At 51.5% G+C, this 21,718-nt stretch overlaps 2 protein-coding genes across 5 annotated transcripts in view; one reads left to right on the top strand and one right to left on the bottom strand.

Moving 5' to 3' along the window:
- The window catches only part of MXRA7 (matrix remodeling associated 7), a 30,512-nt gene extending 10,755 nt beyond the window's left edge, over positions 1-19,757 (bottom strand). For all 4 annotated transcript variants that reach the window (XM_066381304.1, XM_066381303.1, XM_066381306.1 and 1 more), the window contains exons 1-2: positions 19,447-19,757; positions 4,839-4,902 (exon numbers count right to left, since the gene is read on the bottom strand). In XM_066381304.1, the coding sequence (XP_066237401.1) occupies positions 4,839-4,902; positions 19,447-19,725 (343 nt within the window). In that variant the 5' untranslated portion in view covers positions 19,726-19,757. The remainder of the gene's footprint in view (positions 1-4,838; positions 4,903-19,446) is intronic.
- The window catches only part of MFSD11 (major facilitator superfamily domain containing 11), a 253,051-nt gene that overhangs the window by 178,232 nt on the left and 53,101 nt on the right, over positions 1-21,718 (top strand). The window lies entirely within an intron of this gene.

Raw genomic sequence — 21,718 nt, forward strand, 5'->3', positions numbered from 1 at the left:
ATCCTACAGCAACTTGGGGGCTCTTTTAGAAACTGGAAATGGGGATACACAGACAAAAATGAGACAGCCAGAAACTAGTACCTCCTCCTTCCACCATGGTTCCCTCCAAGGACCAGGCTGAGCCGTCCACAGAGCTGGCTGCAAGGCCTTTCTCCCCTCATCTGAAGCCAGTGCTAATTACAGTCAGATGGAGGGAGCTTATCTCTGGAAAGCAGGCTGTGCCATGGCACTGGGTTCCCTGCCTCTCCTTGCGTCCCAGGTCCAGCACAGGGACCCCTGACCCTCCTGCCAAGGTCCTTCAGTCTCCTGGACGTGGGTCCATGCCCCAAAGTCCAGGGGTGTCGTGTCAGCCAGGCTTATTTTCTCCATGCCACAGCTGCCTTCGAAAAAACCAAAGGGCAGCTCTTGAGGCCTGAGAAGGGGACAGGAACCAGGGTGTTAGAGGAAAGCAGGAACATGTGACGTGGATCAAAGGCCAGCGCTGGGCACAAAGGCCCGAGGGAGGCAGCAGAGGGCTGCAGGGGCAGATGAGAGGAGGCCAGGTGTCCAGGTGAAAGTGTTGGGCAGATAAAATATATTATGATCACTTTGTTAAAGATGGCACTGCCCACATGGAAGCCCATTGCCCAGGTGACTGCTTGGGATGGGTGTGATTATGTTAATATGTGTTGGGGGAGGGCTTTCCCGCCTAAAGGTTTTAAAAGGAAGAGAGATCACATTGTTCTGGGAGAAGAGTGACTGTGTTCTAGGAGGAAGGCAGAGGAAGGCCATGTGAAGGTGAGGAGAAGCAGTCATGATGGTGGAGTGCTGAAGGAGAAGCCAGTTTGTGCAGAGTTTGTACAGAGAGAAGGAGATGGGGAACAGAGGCGAATAAGTCTGGTGAGCTAGAAACCTTTGATTCTAGGAAACTCGGGTAAGTCAGTAGCTTTGTGAGCACTGAATGAGTGGGTTTTGGAGCCCAGTGTGTGTTTTTACTTGCCCACCGGGTGCAAGCTAGGATTAAAGCTAATGGCCCACCAGTTCTTGACTCCGTTGTTTCATTACCATCTGTCCAAATCTAATGCAAACCTGCATGGGCCAGGCGGCTGTGATGGTGGCTGTGGCTACTGGTCTTACAGGAGGGAACCCTGTTGGGGTTTCAGCATACACGGCCTCTGGCCAGCCAGGGACAGGGGCAGAAGGGCTGGTCCTATCATTTCTATTACTGCATAAAGAGCTGAGCAAGGGAAAGGCAGAGAGCAGCAAATCACCCTTCCACACAGATATATTCATTCTTTTTCAGTTCTGTCCTAGAGGGTTCATTCACCTCTCTCACTCCAGTGTCAGGAATCTCAGACACCTCCACAGCCTGCCCACAGACCACCCTGACCTCCAGCTGCTCTCTGTCCCATGATTGGACAGGCTGATGTGGGCCCACAGGGAAGAAGAGGTCTCCGCCCTCGCCCTGCATGTTCTAGTTCTTTCTTAGCCAAACCAGGAAGGTTCCGGATGCAAATTTGGAACCCAGACAGGATGTGGTGAGGCTGGTTTGCCTCTCACCAACACCTCACTTAAGGGAAAGCCAGCTCTGGTGCACACATGTTCCAGTGGCTCCTTCACTGCTCCCCCCACCGCCCAGGGGCTGACACAGCTGCAAAGGGTTAACTTGCTCTGACTCATTCAACAGATATTTAGTGAGCAATATTCTAGGTGTTGGGCTGTGGCAGTGAATACAACATAGCAAACAATGATAATTAAAATACTGAGTTTACAGTTGATCCCAAGTGCTCAGCAAAAAAGGGCCGCTATGAGGAGGGAAGGGAATGGGCCTGCTTGGAAATTTAACTGGGGGGTGGAAGATAGGGAAGGCTTTATTCAGCCAGCAAAGCAAGGAAGCCAGTGAGACCAGGTGTCCAAAGCCAGGGATAGGAGGACACAGCCTGAGAGCGACGGGTCATGGAAAGGCCTGGTTCATCCTTGCAGAAGCCCTGGGGCTCCCACCAAGACAGGGTGAATCTCTCCCTCCTCACTGGAGACCCCCCACTCCCATAGCTGGCTATTCCCTCCAAGCTGAACTCTGCAAAGGTCTGAACGCACCATTCCTCCTGAGCCCCCAGGATCAGGAGCTTCTCGCAGTAAAGGGTGTTGGATAGCTGGTATCTGGGGGGTCTGGGAACTCTGCTGAGGAATTCGGGGCCCTGTTTGAGGGGCCTGGGTCTTTGGTTAACAGGAAAGCCCGGAAAAGCCTGCCACTGGGGCAAAACCGCACTGAGCTGCAGACTGGGAGCAAGCTGGCTGCTAGCGTTCACTTCTGGACCTCAAAGAGGCAACAGGGAAACCATTAACCTCAACATCAAGGTTATTGTGTTGCTGTTTTAGAGAAATAAAACAAAAAATGTTGCCCTGGCCGGTTGGCTCAGCGGTAGAGCGTCGGCCTAGCGTGTGGAGGACCCAGGTTTGATTCCCGGCCAGGGCACACAGGAGAGGTGCCCATTTGCTTCTCCACCCCAACGCCGCGCTTTCCTCTCTGACTCTCTCTTCCCCTCCCGCAGCCAAGGCTCCATTGGAGCAAAGATGGCCTGGGCGCTGGGGATGGCTCTGTGGCCTCTGCCTCAGGTGCTAGAGTGGCTCTGGTCGCAACATGGCGACGCCCAGGATGGGCAGAGCATCGCCCCCTGGTGGGCAGAGCATCGCCCCTGGTGGCGTGCCGGGTGGATCCCGGTCAGGCGCATGCGGGAGTCTGTCTGACTGTCTCTCCGTTTCCAGCTTCAGAAAAATGAAAAAAAAAAAAAAAATGCTGCCAGATGGGTACTACTTAAGGTTTCAATTTATGAGGCAGGTCTAATTAGTTTTCTGAGCCAGAGAGACTTGAAAAGGCTTTCACGTAATCATAAGCATGTGCCAAATGATACTCAGCGCTTCCAATTTCCCTAGACCAGGAGGGTTCTGAGTGACAACCTGGGGAGGAGGGACTTCCTCTTGTAGTCTTCTGTGAATCTTCTGAGTGCTTAAGGGACACAAATCAATTAGCGTGAGGGCTGAGCTGCTCACACAGAGGGTCTGGGAGCCCACTCATGTTTTCTTCTGTCAGCCGGGGCCATAAATCTCTCCTCCCTCTTCTCGTCTGGGCTGGCAGGAGGCGACTGGGGGGTAGGGGAGTCGGGGCAGCAGTCAGATAAGGAGGGAGGGCCCAGTGACAAGGCACAAGGCTGGATACAGAATTCAGAAGAGTGGTCCCCAGCAGTCTTAGCATTTGCTTTCTATGTCCCCAAGTCACTAACAGCACCCAACTTGGCAGGGACAGACACTGGGGCCACGGTTCCTGCAGACAATCTGGGAGAACCAACAGCTCAGAGGAAGGGCCCCTAGAAGGGGCAGATGTTCACCCCATGAGCACCTCCCTGTAGCCCCTGCCCTTCCACTTCCTCTGAGGCTGTGTTTACCAAAGCAGACAGCCCAGTCCTGCAGGAGGCCCCCATGCCAGCCCTGCCCTGTCCCATGCCCACACCAGCCTTGGTTACTGCATTCCTGCATCCCTTTCTTTCCACTGCTCCTGCCAGCAGTTGCCTTAAAGTCACAGCAATAGCCTTGCTTTTAAAAATTATGAAATACTTCAAACATACACAGAAGTACCACTGTAAGTCCTCTGTGTACTTGTTGTATGGATTTAACAAATGTGGACATTTTGCTATTTTTGCTTCAGCTATTTAGCACTCAAGCTGGCGACCTCAGGTTCTCGAACCTGGGTCCTCTGCATCCCAGTCCATCGCTCTATCCACTGTGCCACCGCCCAGTCAGGCACTTCAGCTATTTTTTCATTCTTTTTTTTTTTTTTTCAGGGACAGAGAGAGAGTCAGAGAGAGGGATAGACAGGGACAGACAGACAAGAACGGAAAGAGATGAGAAGCATCAATCATCAGTTTTTCGTTGAGACACCTTAGTTGTTCATTGATTGCTTTCTCATATGTGCCTTGACCTCGTGGGCCTTCAGCAGACCAAGTAACCCCTTGCTCGAGCCAGCGACCTTGGGTCTAAGCTGGTGAGCTTTTTGCTCAAGCCAGATGAGCCCACGCTCAAGCTGGCGACCCCAGGGTCTCAAACCTGGGTCCTCCGCATCCCAGTCCGACGCTCTATCCACTACGCCACCTCCTGGTCAGGCACTTCAGCTATTTTTTAAAGAGAAATAAAATGTGACAGATCCTGCAGAAGCCTCACACCATGTTTGGTTCTATCTCTGTCCAGGGCATTTCCACCAAGTCAAGTTTGAATTGGTCAGTTTCCTCAATGTTCCTGGTCACTTCCTTTCTCTTCTCCTGGCCACCTGGAATCTGATGGCCAGGGAGGTCTGGCTGGTTAGCTAGAGCTGCTCAGGAGTCAGACGTTTCCTTTCCTGGGCCTTTATTCTGCAGAAAGCATGGGCAGCAGCCTTGTGAGTGGCTTTAGTTTCCATAAAATAGATCAGAGATATTTGGAGAGAACATGAAATACATACAGCACTGACAAGAGGGGAATTAAGAGGCACCTCAGGAAATGAAAGGTCACTGTGCTCGGTTTACTCACGAGATAGCCACCTGTATGTGGAGACTACTTACATTTTATAGATGAAAAGGCGGTAGACAGGGCACAGGAGGTAGACAGGGAAGTGGGTGCAGAAAGGTGGGGTTGGAGGGAGGGGTGTGCAGGACTCAGCCCCTCTCCCTTATCCTCTCCCCCTCCATCCACTCCCCTCACATTGCCACTCAGATCCTCAGCTGGGGATCCAAGGGCCTACAGTACAGTCTAGCATTCATGGCCAGACAGAGTTGGTCTGGAGGTGGGAGGGGGCAGAGGTGTGTGCCTGGAGACAAGGTCCCCCTCACCGTCGTCTTCCTCAGGCTCTGCTGGGGGTGGGTCCTCCTCACCGTCCTGCTCCTGCTCCTCTTCCTGTAAGACAAGGAGAGGGGTCTGTCCCAGGAGCGCATGACGATTCACTGTATAATACTACACTCAGGATCTGACCCTCAGTTAAAGCAACCTGACCCCTGAGCCCACTTGCAGGAGAGATGTCCCACAGCAGCGTGTGGACCAGAGCGAGTGACCACCTTGGTAAGGTGGGGCACAGTGGACAGCATGTTGGGAGACAGGAAGGGGCCACCAGGGGCAAGCCTGACCATGCACAGCACCAGTACTGTCTTTTGAGTGTGTCTGGGAAGACCAAATAGGGGCCACTGTCCACAGCGGGTGGAAACTGCATGACATCAGTGCAAACACCATTTGACCAAGATGCTGGGGGAGACACCGGGAGGAGAAATGGTGTTTTTGACCTTGCGCCTCAGTCCCTTTTCCAGGTGGGTGCTGGTCAAAGCATTTGAACGCCATTTTGATACGTGGCCTGGGGACTCCCACATCCTTACTACAGTGAGCAGGATGGAAGGCCCACGGGGAAAGCTGGTGGCTCAGGTGAGGCTGGTCCCGGTACCACAGAGAGGCCGTGTTCATGGTCACAGGCTCCCTGTCTCTGCTTCCTCTAACGTCGTTTCTATCCCTAATCAATTCAGTGTCCATTTCCCCAAAATTGGAGCTTTGCCTCCTTGAGCCCGGCTCTCTCCCACACATAGACACAATTAGCAGATGGCTGGAAACGACGTCCTGGGGTGGCCTTAGTGGAAGGAAGCAGTGACTTCAACTTGCAGGAATGTTAGAGGATGATAGGGAAGTGTCTATCACTCCAGCTATGAGGGATTGAAGGGTGTGATGGAGGGACCCATGCCCCAAGGAACTGTGCTTGGAAGATCAGTGGGAAAATATGTAAACACCTACAGGTTAAAGACAGGGGAGATGAGCTGACCCACAGTGGAGAAGACAGCACAGTGGACAAATCCAGAGCCAAGACTTTAGGAATTCAATTCTGGGGGTGCAGCGAGAGTCTGCAGCCTCAGCAGAAGCCCTGAGTGTCAGGTAGGCACCAAACTAAACAGAGCGAGCTGAGCTGGGAGGCAGAGTTTGCACAAGCCCAATAGCTAAGGACTGTCTCTCCTGGACCACACAAAATGCAGCGAGGGGAGCAGGGGGCACATAGGGGCCGCCATTCTCCACTTAGCCTCAGCAACATCCCAGTGTGGGCGATGCTGCCCTGAGCGCTGGTTAGTACCTGGGGCTTCCGTATCGAGGTGCTGTCTGAATTTGCCCACAAAACATCTGTGTGCTGTGGGGGTGCCGCAAAAGAGACACGCCTTTGACTCAGCAAACCCACGTTAGGGATGCTCTGGACTAGAAGACCCCCTACCTGGGTGTTTATACAACAACGTTGATTATGTGATGCAGAAGACAAAACCAGAAACTAAATGTTTATCTGTAGGGTTAACTATTGTAGTTAAGTATATTTGGTTAAAACATTCACCAAAATATTAACAAGTGAAATATCATGCACGTAGACCACGCAACATCGAGTATTGAAAAGGAGGCCCCTGACACAGTGATGTGGAACTGCATCAAGGTAAGTCACCCTGAGGACAATGCAGGAAGCAGCCCAGGGAGAGGGTGCAGCCTTCCTGGTGTAAAACATGGAAACAGGAGCGCACTTATGCTCATAAATGCAGAGAAAAATCATATTGAAATAATTTTTTTATTGTGAGATTTAATGAAGGTTAGAAAACACTGTAAATTGGCTGCAAATTGTTTTCTCTTTGCACAAAAATCCCCTTCTTTCAGAAGAGGCCCCTTGAAGCCCATGGGAACTGCCAGAGAAGAGCTGGACCCCTTGCCCTCCACACACCAGCAGGTGGGTGTGACCCAGAAGCCTGCCTCCCCAGGGGACAAGGAGCCTGAGCAGAGACCCCAGAGGCCATTCTACCCCTGCTGTCCCTGCATGTGAAGTACTTAACTCCCACGTTTCTGCCCCCAATAGCCAGAGTCCTGACCACTGTCACCGTCCACTCACATGGCATTTTGCAAGCCCAGAACATCTCAGATTCTTTGGATTGGGCGTGGGCTGGGATGGTGTTTCCTGGGTTAAGTACTGCAAAGAGCTGGTTTTCAAACTGTGCTCCAGGAAGGCACCTCGGGGCCTCATATTTATCTGGGTTATTTAGTGGACTTTTAGATAATATAATAATGGAAAAAATGCCATTATTTTTTTAAAAGTAAAATATCACTGTTTATTGCATTTTGGCCTTATTTTATACACAACAGAAAAACAAAAGTGCTGATATTGACAGAAGCAGCAGAAAGGTGGGTTTCAGAAACTGTGGTTGAGACAAAGATGGAAACCCTTCTAGAAGCAGTGGCTCTTTAGCCTCAGGACAGTGCTCCTTGCTTCAAGATGGTGAACTTGGGTGCGAAAGGAAAGAAATAAAGGAAAACATGTACAGAATGATGGAATTGTGCTGCCGAAACCTATGTCTGGAAGAGCAATCTTTAGGTACTTCACCTTCTCATGATCTAACCACACAGTCCATCTTCAGTTTGTCTTTGCACACAGTTTTTCAGGTGCATTTTCAGGAACACATGGTGCATCTAAGTGACACAGGGGGCTCCTAGGAAAGGGGCTCAGCTGAGCCTGGGGGATGCAGAGAAGATCCTGGAGGGGGTGAGGATTCTGAGTGGGGTCTGAGAAGAGGTTGCTAGGCATGAACACCATGGCTTTTCCTCTGACTCGTTGGGAGTCTTGTGAGATTGCAGGGAGGGGAATGGTCAGGAACCTAGGGCCTGGACCATGGAAATCTTCTACAGGACAAGGCAACAAGGAACCACTGGAAGCTTTAAATGGAGAGAAACAGGGTGGGAGCTGCATTCTGGAGTCATATGTGGGAATGCATTGGCAAGGGGAAAGGCAGGAGGAGGCAAGAAGAACTCTTGAGAAGAAGGTTCAGAGTTCAGGTGAGAGATTTAAGGGCCTAAACTGAGAGGCCAAAGGAATCTGGACCTCAACTAGGTGTTTGTCAAATGAGTCAGAGGGGGACTGGCTGCAGTTGCCCAAAGGCAGTCCCTCGGGGTCTCGAGCTCTGAGTCCCACTCTCAGGCTTCCTCTCCCTGATCTGAGGCAGCCACTCCACACAGCTTGGCCAGGACCATGGCTGCAGGCAGCATGAACCCAGCCACCGCTTTGAGGCCTGACTATGAACCTCACAAAAGGCCATCACTGCTGATTGTCCACTGAGGCCCTTGGTCCTGAGTGATGCAAGGTACCCATGTGTTGTGGGCTGAATTGCGTCCCTTCCCAAACTCATATGCTGGGTCCCTAGCTCTAGTACTTCAAGCTGTGACTGCATTTTTTGAAAATAATTTTTATAAGAGTTTGTTTGAGCCCAAACTGATGACAGTTGCCTGAAAGCCAGTTCTAAAATGCTCCCAGACTGTGACTGTATTTGGAGAGTGGGTCTGTAAAGAAGTAGTTAGAGTTCTTAGGGTCCAGTCTAACCGGTGTCCTTGTGAGAAGAGGAAACTGGGACACTAGGGTTGTGCTCACACAGAGGAGTGACCGTGCAAGGACACATGGAGAAGACAGCCACCTGCAAGCCAAGGAGAGGGGCCTCAGGAGATGCCACCTCCTCCAACACCACAATCTCACTGCTCTGGGGAGAATCATTTCCATTGTATGAGCCGCCCAGTCTGTGGTACTTAGTTACGGTGGCCTGAGCCGACTGATGCACCCTGCTCTAATGAAAGTCAGTCAGTTTAATGAAAATAGTGAGCTGGTGACACCCTCTGAGACAGGCAGCTGGCATCATCCTGGTTGGTCCCCAGAGCAGGCCCGGGCCGAGACCCAACCTCACTCACCCCACTAACCAGCCTCGGCATTCTATCACTGGATAGTGACTGCCTTGAACTTCACGTATTCAGCTTTTTTCTCCAGTGGAGGGAGCGGGTTGGGGGAAAGCACAGGGGGAAAGTACCTTCTGATGCCTCACCAATGTCAGGAGCCCAGTACCTGAGTCCCTCAGAGACCAAGAGGGAAGGGGTGGCAGAGGGGCCAGGCAGGTGGCTGTAGGGCACAAAGGCACTAAGAGGGAGGCTTCTGGGAGCCACTGAGAGCCGGACATACACCCTGCAGGCAGCACACTGCCATTTATAGCTGCCCTGGCTGATCCAGGCCTTACCCATAGCACTGAGATGGAGCAGGGAGAGGAGGGATGGAGGGAGAGGGAGACAGAGACAGAAAGACACAGATATCTTTCCATCTGCCTGCCTGCTGAGGAGCTGGTTCTGCCCTTGGTTTCCTGCAAAAAGGATTGCTGGGACCTGGGACCAGTCACCCCCTGGTTACTCTGGGATGGATTGAGAAGACTGCACTCCACTAGACAGGCGGAGAGGGAGGTCTAATAACTCCCATGGGAATGCCCAGCACTCCCTCTACTGTAGCAGGCAAGGACAGAGAAAACAGGAATTTCTCAAGGGGCCTGTACACACTGCCTGGCAGTCTGGGAAAGGTCCATCTCTAGACCCCTCCATCTCTAGAGGGTTCCCGATGGGCACCGAGAACAGCAAGAGGTAGGGGCTGTCTCCTAGCTCCCATGGTAGGCTGACTGACCTGACAGTGCCCATCCGCCCAGAAGGATTCCATTAGGAAATCGGGCTGTTCATCTTATGCATTCAGAGGGAGGAGTCAGCTTGGGGCGAGCACAGAAGCAGAGCGCTGGTGCCAGCAGGGTGCAGGCAGGAAGGCAGGCCAGTAGAGGTCACAGCCACCTCTCTGCACATAGACCATCAAATCAGCTCAGCCACTGCAGGTTGCAAATGGCACTCCAGGCCAGCTCTCTAAATCCCTATCTGCAACAGGAAGGCACATCCCTGGTGACAAAGAACTTATTGCATCTTCTTGTCCTGAACTGGCCCCCTCTCAACTTGTCAGTATTTCTCTGTGCTCACGGCACCCTTGATACTTCATCGTGGCCCAGGAAGGTGATTCAAGCCTGACGTTTCCTTCCCATTCCAACTTAACTCTACCCTGCCTATGAAAGGTCTGCAGGATTCACCCTCTCATTCACGCCCCTGCCACCGTCACTCAGTGCCTCCAGTTGGCACCAAGTCCCTGACTCCACTCTCCAGTTCACCTAAGCAGGGAACCCCTTCAATTGCCTACTTTCAGTTGCTTTTCCTGCTCGAAACCCCTCAATGACAGCTGCCATGAGCAAGTCAAAGAAACTCCAGCTTTCTGAGTCCTCCTACTTCTGCTCAGCGAGGCCAGTCTCTGCTGGTTACTGGGTGTGCCGATGGGGTGACAGGGTGAGCTGGAACTTGGGATCATCCTTAGGACCAAGACCTCCTTTGGGCACGGCACCTGTCCTTCCCCATTCCACGTCTGGGCCTCCCACCTGCCTCCATCTGGGTGGGGCCTCTGAGGTCACATGATCTGGCTTGGACCTTGGCTCGTTCTGAGCTAGAGCTTTTATCCTAACCTGTGTGGGCAGAGCCCAGGAGCTCCATGGGGGTACTTCAGGGCTGCTACAAGGAGGGAGGTCCAGAATCGGGGCCAAGACCCCCCTACCTAGAGCTTGCACACTGGACTTCCATCTCAGACCAAAGAGGAGAGAAGGTATTCAGTGCTTTACGAAACGTCAAAAAAACGCTGTGACCCAATACAAACTCTAGTTAGTAAAACCTTTGATGAACTACCAGTTATCTAGTCTCTGGCTGAACACTTCTAGCCTCAGGGCACTCACTCCCTTCCGGACCATTTTGCCTTTCTGGGGCATAATACCCAGTTCTAGAGCATGTACTGGCCAGAGCCTGCTGCACATTCCACTGTGCAGACAATGCACACTAAAAGGAAGATGACCCCTGGAGGGATAGGTTGGTTGGTTGGAGTGCTATCTTTTCTTTTTTTTTTTTTACAGAGACAGAGAGAGAGTCAGAGAGAGGGATAGACAGACAGGAACGGAGAGATGAGAAGCATCAATTAGTTTTTTCGTTGCGCGTTGCAACTTCTTCTTTTTTTAATTTTATTTATTCATTTTTAGAGAGGAGAGAGAGAGGGAGAGAGAGAGAGAGACAGAGAGAGAGAAGGGGGAGGAGCTGGAAGCATCAACTCCCATATGTGCCTTGACCAGGCAAGCCCAGGGTTTCGAACCGGTGACCTCAGCATTTCCAGGTCGACGCTTTATCCACTGCGCCACCACAGGTCAGGCCCGTTGCGACTTCGCGCTCAAGCTGGCAACCTTGGGGTCTCGAACCTGGGTCCTTCCACATCCCAGTCCAACGCTCTATCCACTGCGCCACTGCCTGGTCAGGCTGGAGTGCTATCTTGATGCATGAAGGTTGCAGATTTGATCCAAGTCAGGGCACATACAAGAACAGATCGATGTTTCTGTCTGACCCTCTCTCTCTGCTTCTCTCTCTAACATCAATTAAAAAAAAAAAAAGATGACTTCAGACTGTATTGAGTGCCAACACTTTGCATCCGTGAAGGTGGTCAAGGACATGGGAGATCTGCAGGGTGAGGAGGAGTGACTGTGTGAAGATCTGGGCTGGGAATGATCTCTAGGCAGAGTGAGTGGTGAATGCCAGGGTCTGGATGTGGCACAGGCCTAGCATATCTGAGTGCTGGGAAGGCCTTGGTGGCCGTGGTAGAGGGGCAGGGGCAGAGCCTTGGAGTCTTGCCCAGTTTAATGGCTCTGGTAAGAGTTTAGAATCCACTTCTTATGCTAGTCAGTGGTTCTCAAAGTGTGCGCCCTAGAAGATTCCCAGGTGCGCCCTACGATATTCCAGAGAAATATGTGCCAACAGGGTTTTTGGAGTTTAGATTTTGGGGGGACAGAGGTGTGGGGAATTGGCTGTAAGCCGACAGTCTGCCCAACCCCCCACCTCACTTGCCTGATTAGGTTGCAAAAGGCTGTTAAGCTGTGGTGCTGGATTGTTTACACTACCCCCCATGTTCCCCGGAAAGACTGAAGGCGAGTTTCTTCTATCTGTTGTTTGATGTAAAGTTAAGATGATATGTATGGTGGGGGTTTTTTGCACTCAACACAATTAAGAGTAAAAAGAGAGGAATTCTTCAACGTATTGACGAGGAAATGAGAGTTTTCCTTTTAAATATATGCCCAAACATTGAAGAAATTGCTAGGACACATCAGGCTCATGTTTCTCATAAACACAAGAATGAAAAACTTAACATATTCATGCCGGGACCTGCTGAATTTACTAAATCTTACTAAGAATGTATCTATTTATATAAAAAGATAACTTTTTTGTCGTTTTTTAATTTTTTAACCCCTCTTTTTTACGAATTCTAAAAAGCATAACTCAAAAAATGTAACACGCCTGACCTGTGGTGGCGCAGTGGATAAAGCGTCAACCTGGAAACACTGAGGTTGCCGGTTCAAAACCCTGGGCTTGCCTGGTCAAGGCACATATGGGAGTTGATGCTTCCTGCTCCTCCCCCTTCTCTCTCTCTCTCTCTCTCTCTCTCTCTCTTCCCCCCTCCTCTCTAAAATAAAAAAAAAATTTAAAAAAATGTAACATAAAAATGTTTTTTAATATCAGAATAAATTTAATTTTGTCGTATTTATTTCATTTAATTACCATAAAAGCACACTTGGCCTGACCAGGCGGTGGCGCAGTGGATAGAGCGTCGGACTGGGATGCAGAGGACCCAGGTTCGAGACCCCATGGTCGCCAGCTTGAGCGCAGGCTCATCTGGTTTGAGCAAGAGCCCACCAGCTTGAGCCCAAGGCTGCTGGCTTCAGCAAGGGGTTGCTCAGTCTGCTGAAGGCCCATGGTCAAGGCACATATGAGAAAGCAATCAATGAACAACTAAGGCGTTGCAACGTGCAATGAAAAACTAATGATTGATGCTTCTCATCTCTCTCTGTTCATGTCTGTCTGTCCCTGTCTATCCCTCTCTCTGACTCACTCTCTTTGTAAAAAAAAAAAAAAAAAAAAAAAAAAAAAGCACACTTGGACTTTATTTTTTATTTTTTTATTTTTGGTATTTTTCTTAAGTTGGAAACGGGAAGGCAGTCAGACAGTCTCCCGCATGTGCCCGACTGGGATCCACCAGGCATGCCCACCAGGGGGCGATGCTCTGTCCATCTGGGGCGTCGCTCTGCTGCAACCAGAGCCATTCTAGTGCCTGAGGCAGAGGCCATGGAGCCATCCTCAGCGCCCGGGACAACTTTGCTCCAATGGAGCCTTGGCTGCGGGAGGGGAAGAGAGAGACAGAGAGGAAGGAGAGGGGGAGGGGTGGAGAAGCAGATGGGCGCTTCTCCTGTGTGCCCTGGCTGGGAATCAAACCCGGGACTCCCACACGCCAGGCCGACACTCTACCACTGAGCCAATCGGCCAGGGCCTATATTTTATTCTTTAATATTTGACTTAATTAATATAACATATTGCTCAGAAATTTGTATACAGTGTGCCTACAATTATTTGCAGAATTTTAAATGTGCCCCGACTTCAAAAAGTTTAAGAACCACTGCTTTATGCTATGAAAGCCACTGCAGGGCTTTAAAAGGAGGATGTGTCTATGTAACAAAGACTGCACTGGCTGCTAGGTGCAGCAAGGGCAGGAAGGGTGTGTGTGGGAGAAGCAGGGGGCCAGTCCACAGGTCCCTGAACAGCCTAGATTAGTCATAGAGTGCCCACATTCAGGAGGTCTTCTGCAGACAGAGGTGCCAGGACTTGCTGATGAAGTGATCATGGGAAGGACAGGGAAAAGGAGACAATAAGGATGACAGAGGACTCTGGGCCTGAGCAGCGGAAGGAGCAGTGGAGGAACTCTGAGTGACATGAAGGTAAACACAGGGTGGGAAGAGGAACAGAGGGCTCACTATGGGGGAAAGAAATCAAGACTCTTCTCAGACTTGTTGGTCTCGGGTGCTAGTGAGACAGCTGCGAGAAAATGTCCAATGGACAGCTGACCCTATGAGGTAGAGCTCAGGGAGAGGGCTGAGCGGGGTGCCATCAGCTACTGACCAGGAGGGCGATGGCAGCCAGTGTTTCTGCAAGGTGGCGGCGGTGGTGGTGCAGGTCCAGAAGTAAGGCCTCACTTGGTATTATGGGGGTGTGCTTTGCTAGAGGGGCAAAGAGCAGAGGCAGAGCGCCAGGTAAGCCCCTGACTAAAGGAACAGTAGGGGAGAAGGGGAGGGAGGCTAGTTTCATGTTCATGCACAACAACCAGGTAGTGTGGAGGCAGCCTGCAGGGCCACATGTTCAAATGATCAGACTAAAAGGACAATCCTGGTCTCCAACCTTGCGTCTCCACAGAGAGCACATTCACCGCCCTACACACACTCTCTCTCACTCAGATGATCAAGCATGCCAGTCGATCCTGTCAGATTCATGGCTTTTGGCATCATTCCTACAGAGGATTGAGAGGACATCCAAAGCTTCACTAAAGAGAGCACCCTGGGGCAGTAGTCCACACTCTCCCTTATCAGTGAGCATTCAGAAGTAAAATATGAGATGAACAAATTCCATGAGTTCCTGCACTGGGTTTCCATTGAACCATCTAATCTGATTAGGTGTTCTTTAGCCACTGTGGCTGAGAGAAAATGACCAATGCTCTCACCTCCCTGGCAGGAGGGGAGGAATGACCACGGCAGCTTCTCAGGCTTCCTCATCAGTCCTGACCAAACAACACGCAGGCAGAATGGCTCTGTCTGTGCCCCGGGGCCCTTCGAGGAGGAGGTTTCTGACCCTGATTGAAGAGTCCTGCTCCATTCCTCCATCCATCTGACCATGGAATGTGGTCAGATTCAGGATGTTCCAGAAGTGCTCTGGACACCAGGGGCTTGGCAGTCACAGGGAGGACATCTCCAGCTGGCCTACGTGGTCTCACCCTGCCTTATCGTGCTTTGGGCCAGCTGTCTGGGAAAGAGGAGGGCTACAAAACAAGAATGTCTAAAAGTGACCATGTTCCACATTTCTTTTTTTTAGTGAGCGAGATAGACAGACAGACAGTACAGGACAGAGAGACAGGGAGGAGAGAGATGAGAAGTATAGTGGTTGCACTTTAGTTATTCATTGATTGCTTCTCATACGTGCCTTGACCAGGGGGCTCCAGCTGAACCAGTGACCCCTTGCTCAAGCCAGCGACCTTGGGCTCATCCAACAACTATAGGATCATATTGATGATACCACATTAAAGCCAATGACCCCTGTGCTCAAGCTGGTGAACCTGCTCTCAAGCCAGCAACCTCAGAAGTTTGAACCTGGACCTCAGCTTCCCAGGTTGACACTCTATCCACTGCACCACCACCTGTTAGGCCACATTTTACTTCTAACTCTCCAAATTTCTCTTCTCTCCAAAATGAATTATTTATTTCTTTATTTATTATTTATTCATTTTTAGAGAGGAGGGAGAGAGAATGAGAGAGAGAGAGAGAGAGAGAGAGAGAGAGAAAGGGGGGAGGAGCAGGAAGCATCAACTCCCATATGTGCCTTGACCAGACAAGTGCAGGGTTTTGAACTGGCGACCTCAGTGTTCCCAGGTCGACGCTTTATCTACTGTGCCACCACAGGTCAGGCTAAAATAAATTTTTTAAAAATCTAAAAAATAAAAAAAAAATCAATAAATTAAAAAGAGAGACTAGAAAGTGGGACCACACTGACATCCCGAAGGTCAGGACTGATGATGGAGGAGGGGATTCACCTGCTCCGTGGTCATTCTGGGAAGGCTAGAGGCTCTGCATGTGGAGTGGGGTAGGGAGCACACATGTGGCTGGTGAGGGCAAGGGAGACAAGAGGGATCTAACTGCGGGATAACTTCAGAAAGACAAGCCAGAGCCAGCTGAATGGTGGGACAGACAGATGAGACTGTGCACTCTGAGCAGACCAATAGCAGTGTCCAAAGAACCAAACCCTTTCTTGGGTGATTCACTGATGGATTCCTTTTTCCCAACACTGTATTTTTAAAAATTCCAAATCTACAGAAAAGTTGGAAGAATAGTACAATGAACACTCACACCCTTCACCTAGAATCACCGATTGTTAACACTTCACCACCTTTGCATTCTCTCTCTACACACACACCCACACTTGTGAGTGTGTGACTGTTTGAATCATGACCTGTCATCCCTAAATGTTTCAGCATGCATCTTTCTAAGAACAAGGACATTTTTCTACATAACTGTAATGCCAGTATCACACTAAAGAAATTGAGCATTGATACAATAAAATGATCTCATAAACCATTCATTTGAAAAATGCCTGTTATCTCCTAAATGTTCTTTACAGTCCCCCACCCCCACCCTGATCCGGGATCCAGTCAAAGATCAGGCAGTGCATTTGTCATGTTTCTTTGGTGTCTCCTTTCATCTAAAAGGGTCTCGCTGCCTGTTTTGTTTGGTGACATGGGCACAGAGGCGGATTTAACGGTGGGCGCACCAGGCACATGCCCTGGGCCCTGACTTCTGAAGGGTCCCACAAAACCCCAACTTTATACTTTTTTCTAATGACACCAAGATTGGTTTCATATGTGCAATTTTAACATTAATATTTTTTATTTATTTAAAAACATGGTTAACATGTATTTTTATTTTCCCTCTCTCTTTTTTTTAAAGGGCCCAATATTTTCTTATGTGCCCAGGGCCTCAACCGACTTTAATCCGCCTCTGCATGGGCCAGCTGCCTTGTAGGAAGTCCCTACTCAGTTTGTGAGTAGAGCCAGGACCAGAGGGCCAGATGTCTGAGTTCTGGCACAGACACAGTGATTTAAAACTAGTACTGTTTGAATGACACTTGGTCCTTCCCCCTTGGTCACTGTTTGGGAATTCTAAGATAGGGCCTTACTGGGACCCATACCTCCATTAGGTAAAAGAAGCCTGGCAACCCTAAATCCCAACCCATACAGCAGCACCAAAAAGCAATGTCCTGACCTTGAAAGGGACCAGCTCTGGCTCTGGACATTGTTCACCATGACACTTTGTGAGGGTGGGTCAGGCCTGCACTTCCTCCGCTGCCCACTCCCACATGAATCCCTGAGAGAAATGAAAAGAAACTAGTTCTAATCCTCTACCCTTGGCTTGGCTGACCACCCCCATTTCTTCCATCCATGCTAGTGTCCCAGCCCTCATGCTATTCAGTTCCCCAGCACCACAAGGACACTTTCCAGCAACCCACAGCCATGTTGCAAGGCTGCTTCTTTGGGCTCCAGATCCTTCTCCATAATCAGCTTTGTGAGTGGAGGCAGCAGCTGCCCCAGGCCTCACTGGCTGACAGGGAAGGGAGCTGGTTGGGATTAGAGGAGCTGCGATGCGGTTAATGGAAAAGGAGGGGGGAGGGTAGAGTGGAGTTAAGTGCCACTCGCTGGGAGCAGTGACTTCCCACTCCTGCCTCCCTCCTCTCCCCTGCTGCCCATCACATAGGGGGAGGCCCGGAGGCTGGCTAGGGGTCACACTCTGTTTCCCCGGACCTGACCCGTTTTCCCAGGGGGCCTTCTCATAGCTCTGCGGTCTTGCATAGTATGAGAATCAGAAGACAACCCTGGGACCTGCTCCTGAAATGCGCAGATCCACTTCCAGGCAATTTCTTAATAGTTTTTCCTTGGGGTAACCCCACCGCTGAAAGTGAGGGGACAGTGGGTATCTGTGTCCCCATAGCACCTGATCTCCAGCCCTTATGCACCGCAGTGACTTCATGTTTGCCAGTTAGAGTTAAGTGGGGGCTCAACAACTCAGAAAGGGGTGGGAACCTGAACCCCAAAGGGAAGGACAAGATCTCTGAGTAAGGAAACTGATTTCAAATTAATTCTCAAGTAGGATGGATTATCGCAGGACAGGGTGTTCAGAGAGGAAGGACTGGCGTCACCGGGGGCTGTGCCTGTCACAGGAACCTCTCTGTAAGGTACCCTGTCCTTTGATGTGCTCACCCACCCTCACAGGATGTGCATTCTCCCAGACAGAGGGCGACTGTGCTGAGCTGCTATTTAAACAACAGCACTAAACTGCATTAGTACCATATTGCAGAGAGCCCAGGAGCCTTGTAGAAAGTTCTCTCGGAAGTGCTGTAGCCCAGAGGATCCAGACAGGGCTGGGCATGACTAAAGGGCATTTTAAACTTCAGTCTAGAAGTTGGCACTGGGTGTTTAAGGGCCACCATGTCACCTTTAGGAGCAGGGCTATTGAAAAGCAAGCAGCAGCCTGAGAATAGCCCACAGGCCTCTCCGGTTCCCAGGAGGCCGGAGTGCAGACAGGGATCCCAAATGTGGAAGCAGACCCTAAGTTCAACCGCCAAGGGTGAGGTTAGCAAGAACAGCGGGGGGCCTGGGCTCCCCCTGGAGACCACGAGTTCCATGAAACCGGAATCCCTGTCCACACCTGGGTGAACACAGCAGCTCCTTCAGACCGGTTGGAAGCCTCTTTAATGACACAATTAGTCACCCAGTTGTCAAGCAAAGCATCTGACCAGCGGGGGTACGGGACACTCAGCGAACACAGAAAAGCCTCTACTCATCCTCCCCCCTCAGGGGTTCCTCTCCAGAGTAAACCACTGGGTCCAGCAAAATTTAGAGTGGGTGCTGCAGACACGCTGACCACGCACCAAAATCGCTCGCTCAGGCCAGCCTCCCTTCCAAGAACGGGAAGCTCAGGAGTGAGAACGAGGCATTCCGATTAGACCTAGAACGTTCCGGGGTGGCCTGCAGGGGCCAAAGGTACCGAAATCCTGAGACAGTGCCTGTTTTTCAGCCTGATAAATAGGTTTCCAATCTAAAGAGGGGCTGGGAAAAGTGTATGGGGGGAGGGGCGGTCCAGGCGAGCTATCCGACACCCCTCTGGATGCCCTGCAGCAATGCAGCGGTCGGGACAGACACAGTACTGAGCTGATGGACACGGTGGGAGCGGGCTTGGGCAGAAGTCGGAGCCAGGGTGGGGTGGGGGCGCTCCGCTGGGCTGCGGAGCTTTATCCTGTTTCTTCACTCCACACCGGCCATGAGTATCAGCTCCCCCGGGGGATAGGTGCTCTGGCGCAGGTGCAGTTTGAAAATGACAATAGGAATGGCTGCGATTGTCCGGCGCCTCATCCCTCCATCCTACCATATGCAAAGTGACATCACCGACTCTGGAATCTGGAATTCAAATTGGCCTAAAAGGAAACGGCAGCTTTCCTTTTTTGTTCTTTAAGTATTATATATTTTTTTCACAAGTAAGACAACTCTCATTGCCCGCTTTGAAATAAACCACCTGCAAGTGGATTTGGGAACCCATGAGCTGGAGTGGTGGGGCGTGCGCGCAGGGAGTGTAGCGGCGGCGGAGCGGCCGCATCGCCCGGAGCAGGAAGCCGAGGTCCGAGCTCGGAGACGCCGCGAAGAGGAAAAGAAGCAAAACAACAAAACCGAACTCTGACTGGCTCGGCCCTGGGCGACAAGCTCTGGAGGAGACGGTGAATTTGCTCGCTGACCCTCCTTTCCCGCCGCCCAAGTTCTGTGTTACCCCCGGTCGCCCGTCCCGAGACTGGGGACCCGGTTCCCGGCTCAGCGTGGGGCAGCACGGGCGGCGGGAGCCAGGAGTGGACCGCACGGGTGGGCAGGGCGCCTAGGGGTCCGGCCCATACCTGCTTCGCCTCGGCGGCCTGTTCCTCCGCCTCCGCCGGCACCGCGGGCTCCGCAAGCACAGCGAGGGGCTGCTCCGGCGACTTGGGCGCGGCCGCTGGTTCTTGGGCTCCGGGGCTGGGCGGTGCGGAGGTCCCGCTGGCCTCGACCTGGGGCGCGGGTTTCGGGAACGCGCCCGCAGGGTCGGGGCTGGCGGGCGCTCCACGCCGTACTAGCAGCCAGGCAAACAGCAGCGCCAGCGCGGTGACCAGCGCGGCCAGCAGTTCGGCGGGCGCCACCATTGCGCCACCGCTCCGGCTCCCGGAGTGCCCGCCCGCGGGGACCCCGAAGGAGCCCTGGGTGCCCCTCCCCGGGGCGGAGCCCTGAGTTGCCCCGCCTCCGCCCCGACATCTTAGCCCCTTGGAGTGAAGGACCCTGGGGACCAGAGCCCTGACCCTTTGGGAAGAGCATCTGACTGAAACCCGAGGTGAGCCAACCGTTCTTTGACCCGAGCAGGACTGACGCTTTGAACACCGGCTTGAAATACTCATTACTTGGGTGCCCTTAGATTATTGTCATCTTTGGGCATCATTTTAGACCTTAGAGCATTTTGGAAATAGAAGTGCTAGTTTGGGTGAAGTTAAGCCAGAAAGGCTCACATAAACTGGCTCTGGATGTCCTGTAGGACAATGACACCCACATGTCAATCCCCCGCTTACTTTTAGCCGCTTTATAGACACATGGGACAGCCGCTTTAAGTAGGGTTGCCCTGATACATTTCCACAAAGCAGTCATTTTCAGTTCCTGGCCAGTCTGAATCTCCCTTCCAGGGTATTAGAGATGGAATTAAGCAAGGCTTGTGGAGACAAAATACCTCAACAAGGCAACTTTCATAATGCAGAAGGACGTGCTGCCGCTATTGAAAGCCAGCCAGCAAGGGTGCGGGCAGAGGGCAAATTCAGTTTTTATCCCTAAGGCAGGCCCTAGGCTGCTGGATGTTGTTCCATTGGCTGGAGTGTGACCGTACAATCTTATTTTTTCTGAGTTGGTTTTTTTTTTTTCTGAAGTGAGAAGCAAGGAGGCAAAGAGACAGACTCCTGCATGCGCCTGACAGGGATCCACCCAGCATGCTCATTAAGGGGTGATGCTCTGCCCATCTGGGCCTGGCTCTGTTGCAACAGAAACACAGAAACCATTCTAGCGCCTGAGGCAGAAGCCATGGAGCCATCCTCAGTGGCCAGTCCAACTTTGTTCCAATGGAGCCTTGGCTGTGGGAGGGGAAGAGAGAGACAGAGAGGAAGGAAAGGGGGAAGGGTGGAGAAGCAGATGGGCATTTCTCCTGTGTGCTCTGGCTGGGAATCGAACCCCAGACTTCCACACGCCGAGCCAACGCTCTACCACTGAGCCAACTGGCCAGGGTTTGGCTAGTTTAAGTGGCTGTGCCAAGGTAGAAGGGAGAGATGGGGGATATCATTAACTAGGTAAGGGGTTGGGGAATGGTAGGAAAAAAACCCAGATGACCGGACAAAAGGGCTGGGGGATTGGTAGACAAGCTAGCTATTTCTCATTCTGTTCTTCGGTTGGAGGAACCTGAATGAAGGGAGTTGGGAATTAGTTGAAGAAAAGAACATGAGTTAAACATTTCCTTCAATGCCCCCTTTTCGTTATACCTCTTCAGTCTTCATTCTTTTCTTCAAATTTGATGAGCAGATGTTGGGTCTAGTCATTGGTGTTCATTACTAGCATTTGGTTAGAGTAAAGGGAGGGCTCTGCTTGGATATGGCCATTTTGATCAGTCTCTGAATTAGGCCTCGAGCACATGGGATGATACAGCATCCTATAAGAATCAAGACTCCATAATAACCAGGGAGGTAAATACAGAGGTCATTAATCCTTTCCATTTTCTGAACCATTGTTCCATTAAATCAGTGAAGGGATCATTTATATGGGTTGTTTCTTTGTGGTTGTTTTTTTTTTTAAAAAAAGCTTTATTTAGCCCTGGCCGGTTGGCTCAGTGGTAGAGCGTCGGCCTGGCGTGCAGGAGTCCTGGGTTTGATTCCCGGCCAGGGCACACAGGAGAAGCGCCCATCTGCTTCTCCACCCCTCCCCCTCTCCTTCCTCTCTGTCTCTCTCTTCCCCTCCCGCAGCCAAGGCTCCATTGGAGCAAAGTTGGCCCAGGCGCTGAGGATGGCTCCATGGCCTCTGCCTCAGGCGCTAGAATGGCCCTGGTTGCAACAGAGCGACGCCCCAGATGGGCAGAGCATCGCCCCCTGGTGGGTGTGCTGGGTGGATCCA

This window comes from Saccopteryx leptura, chromosome 4, assembly GCF_036850995.1.
Source record: "Saccopteryx leptura isolate mSacLep1 chromosome 4, mSacLep1_pri_phased_curated, whole genome shotgun sequence".
Taxonomy (NCBI): Eukaryota; Metazoa; Chordata; class Mammalia; order Chiroptera; family Emballonuridae; genus Saccopteryx; species Saccopteryx leptura.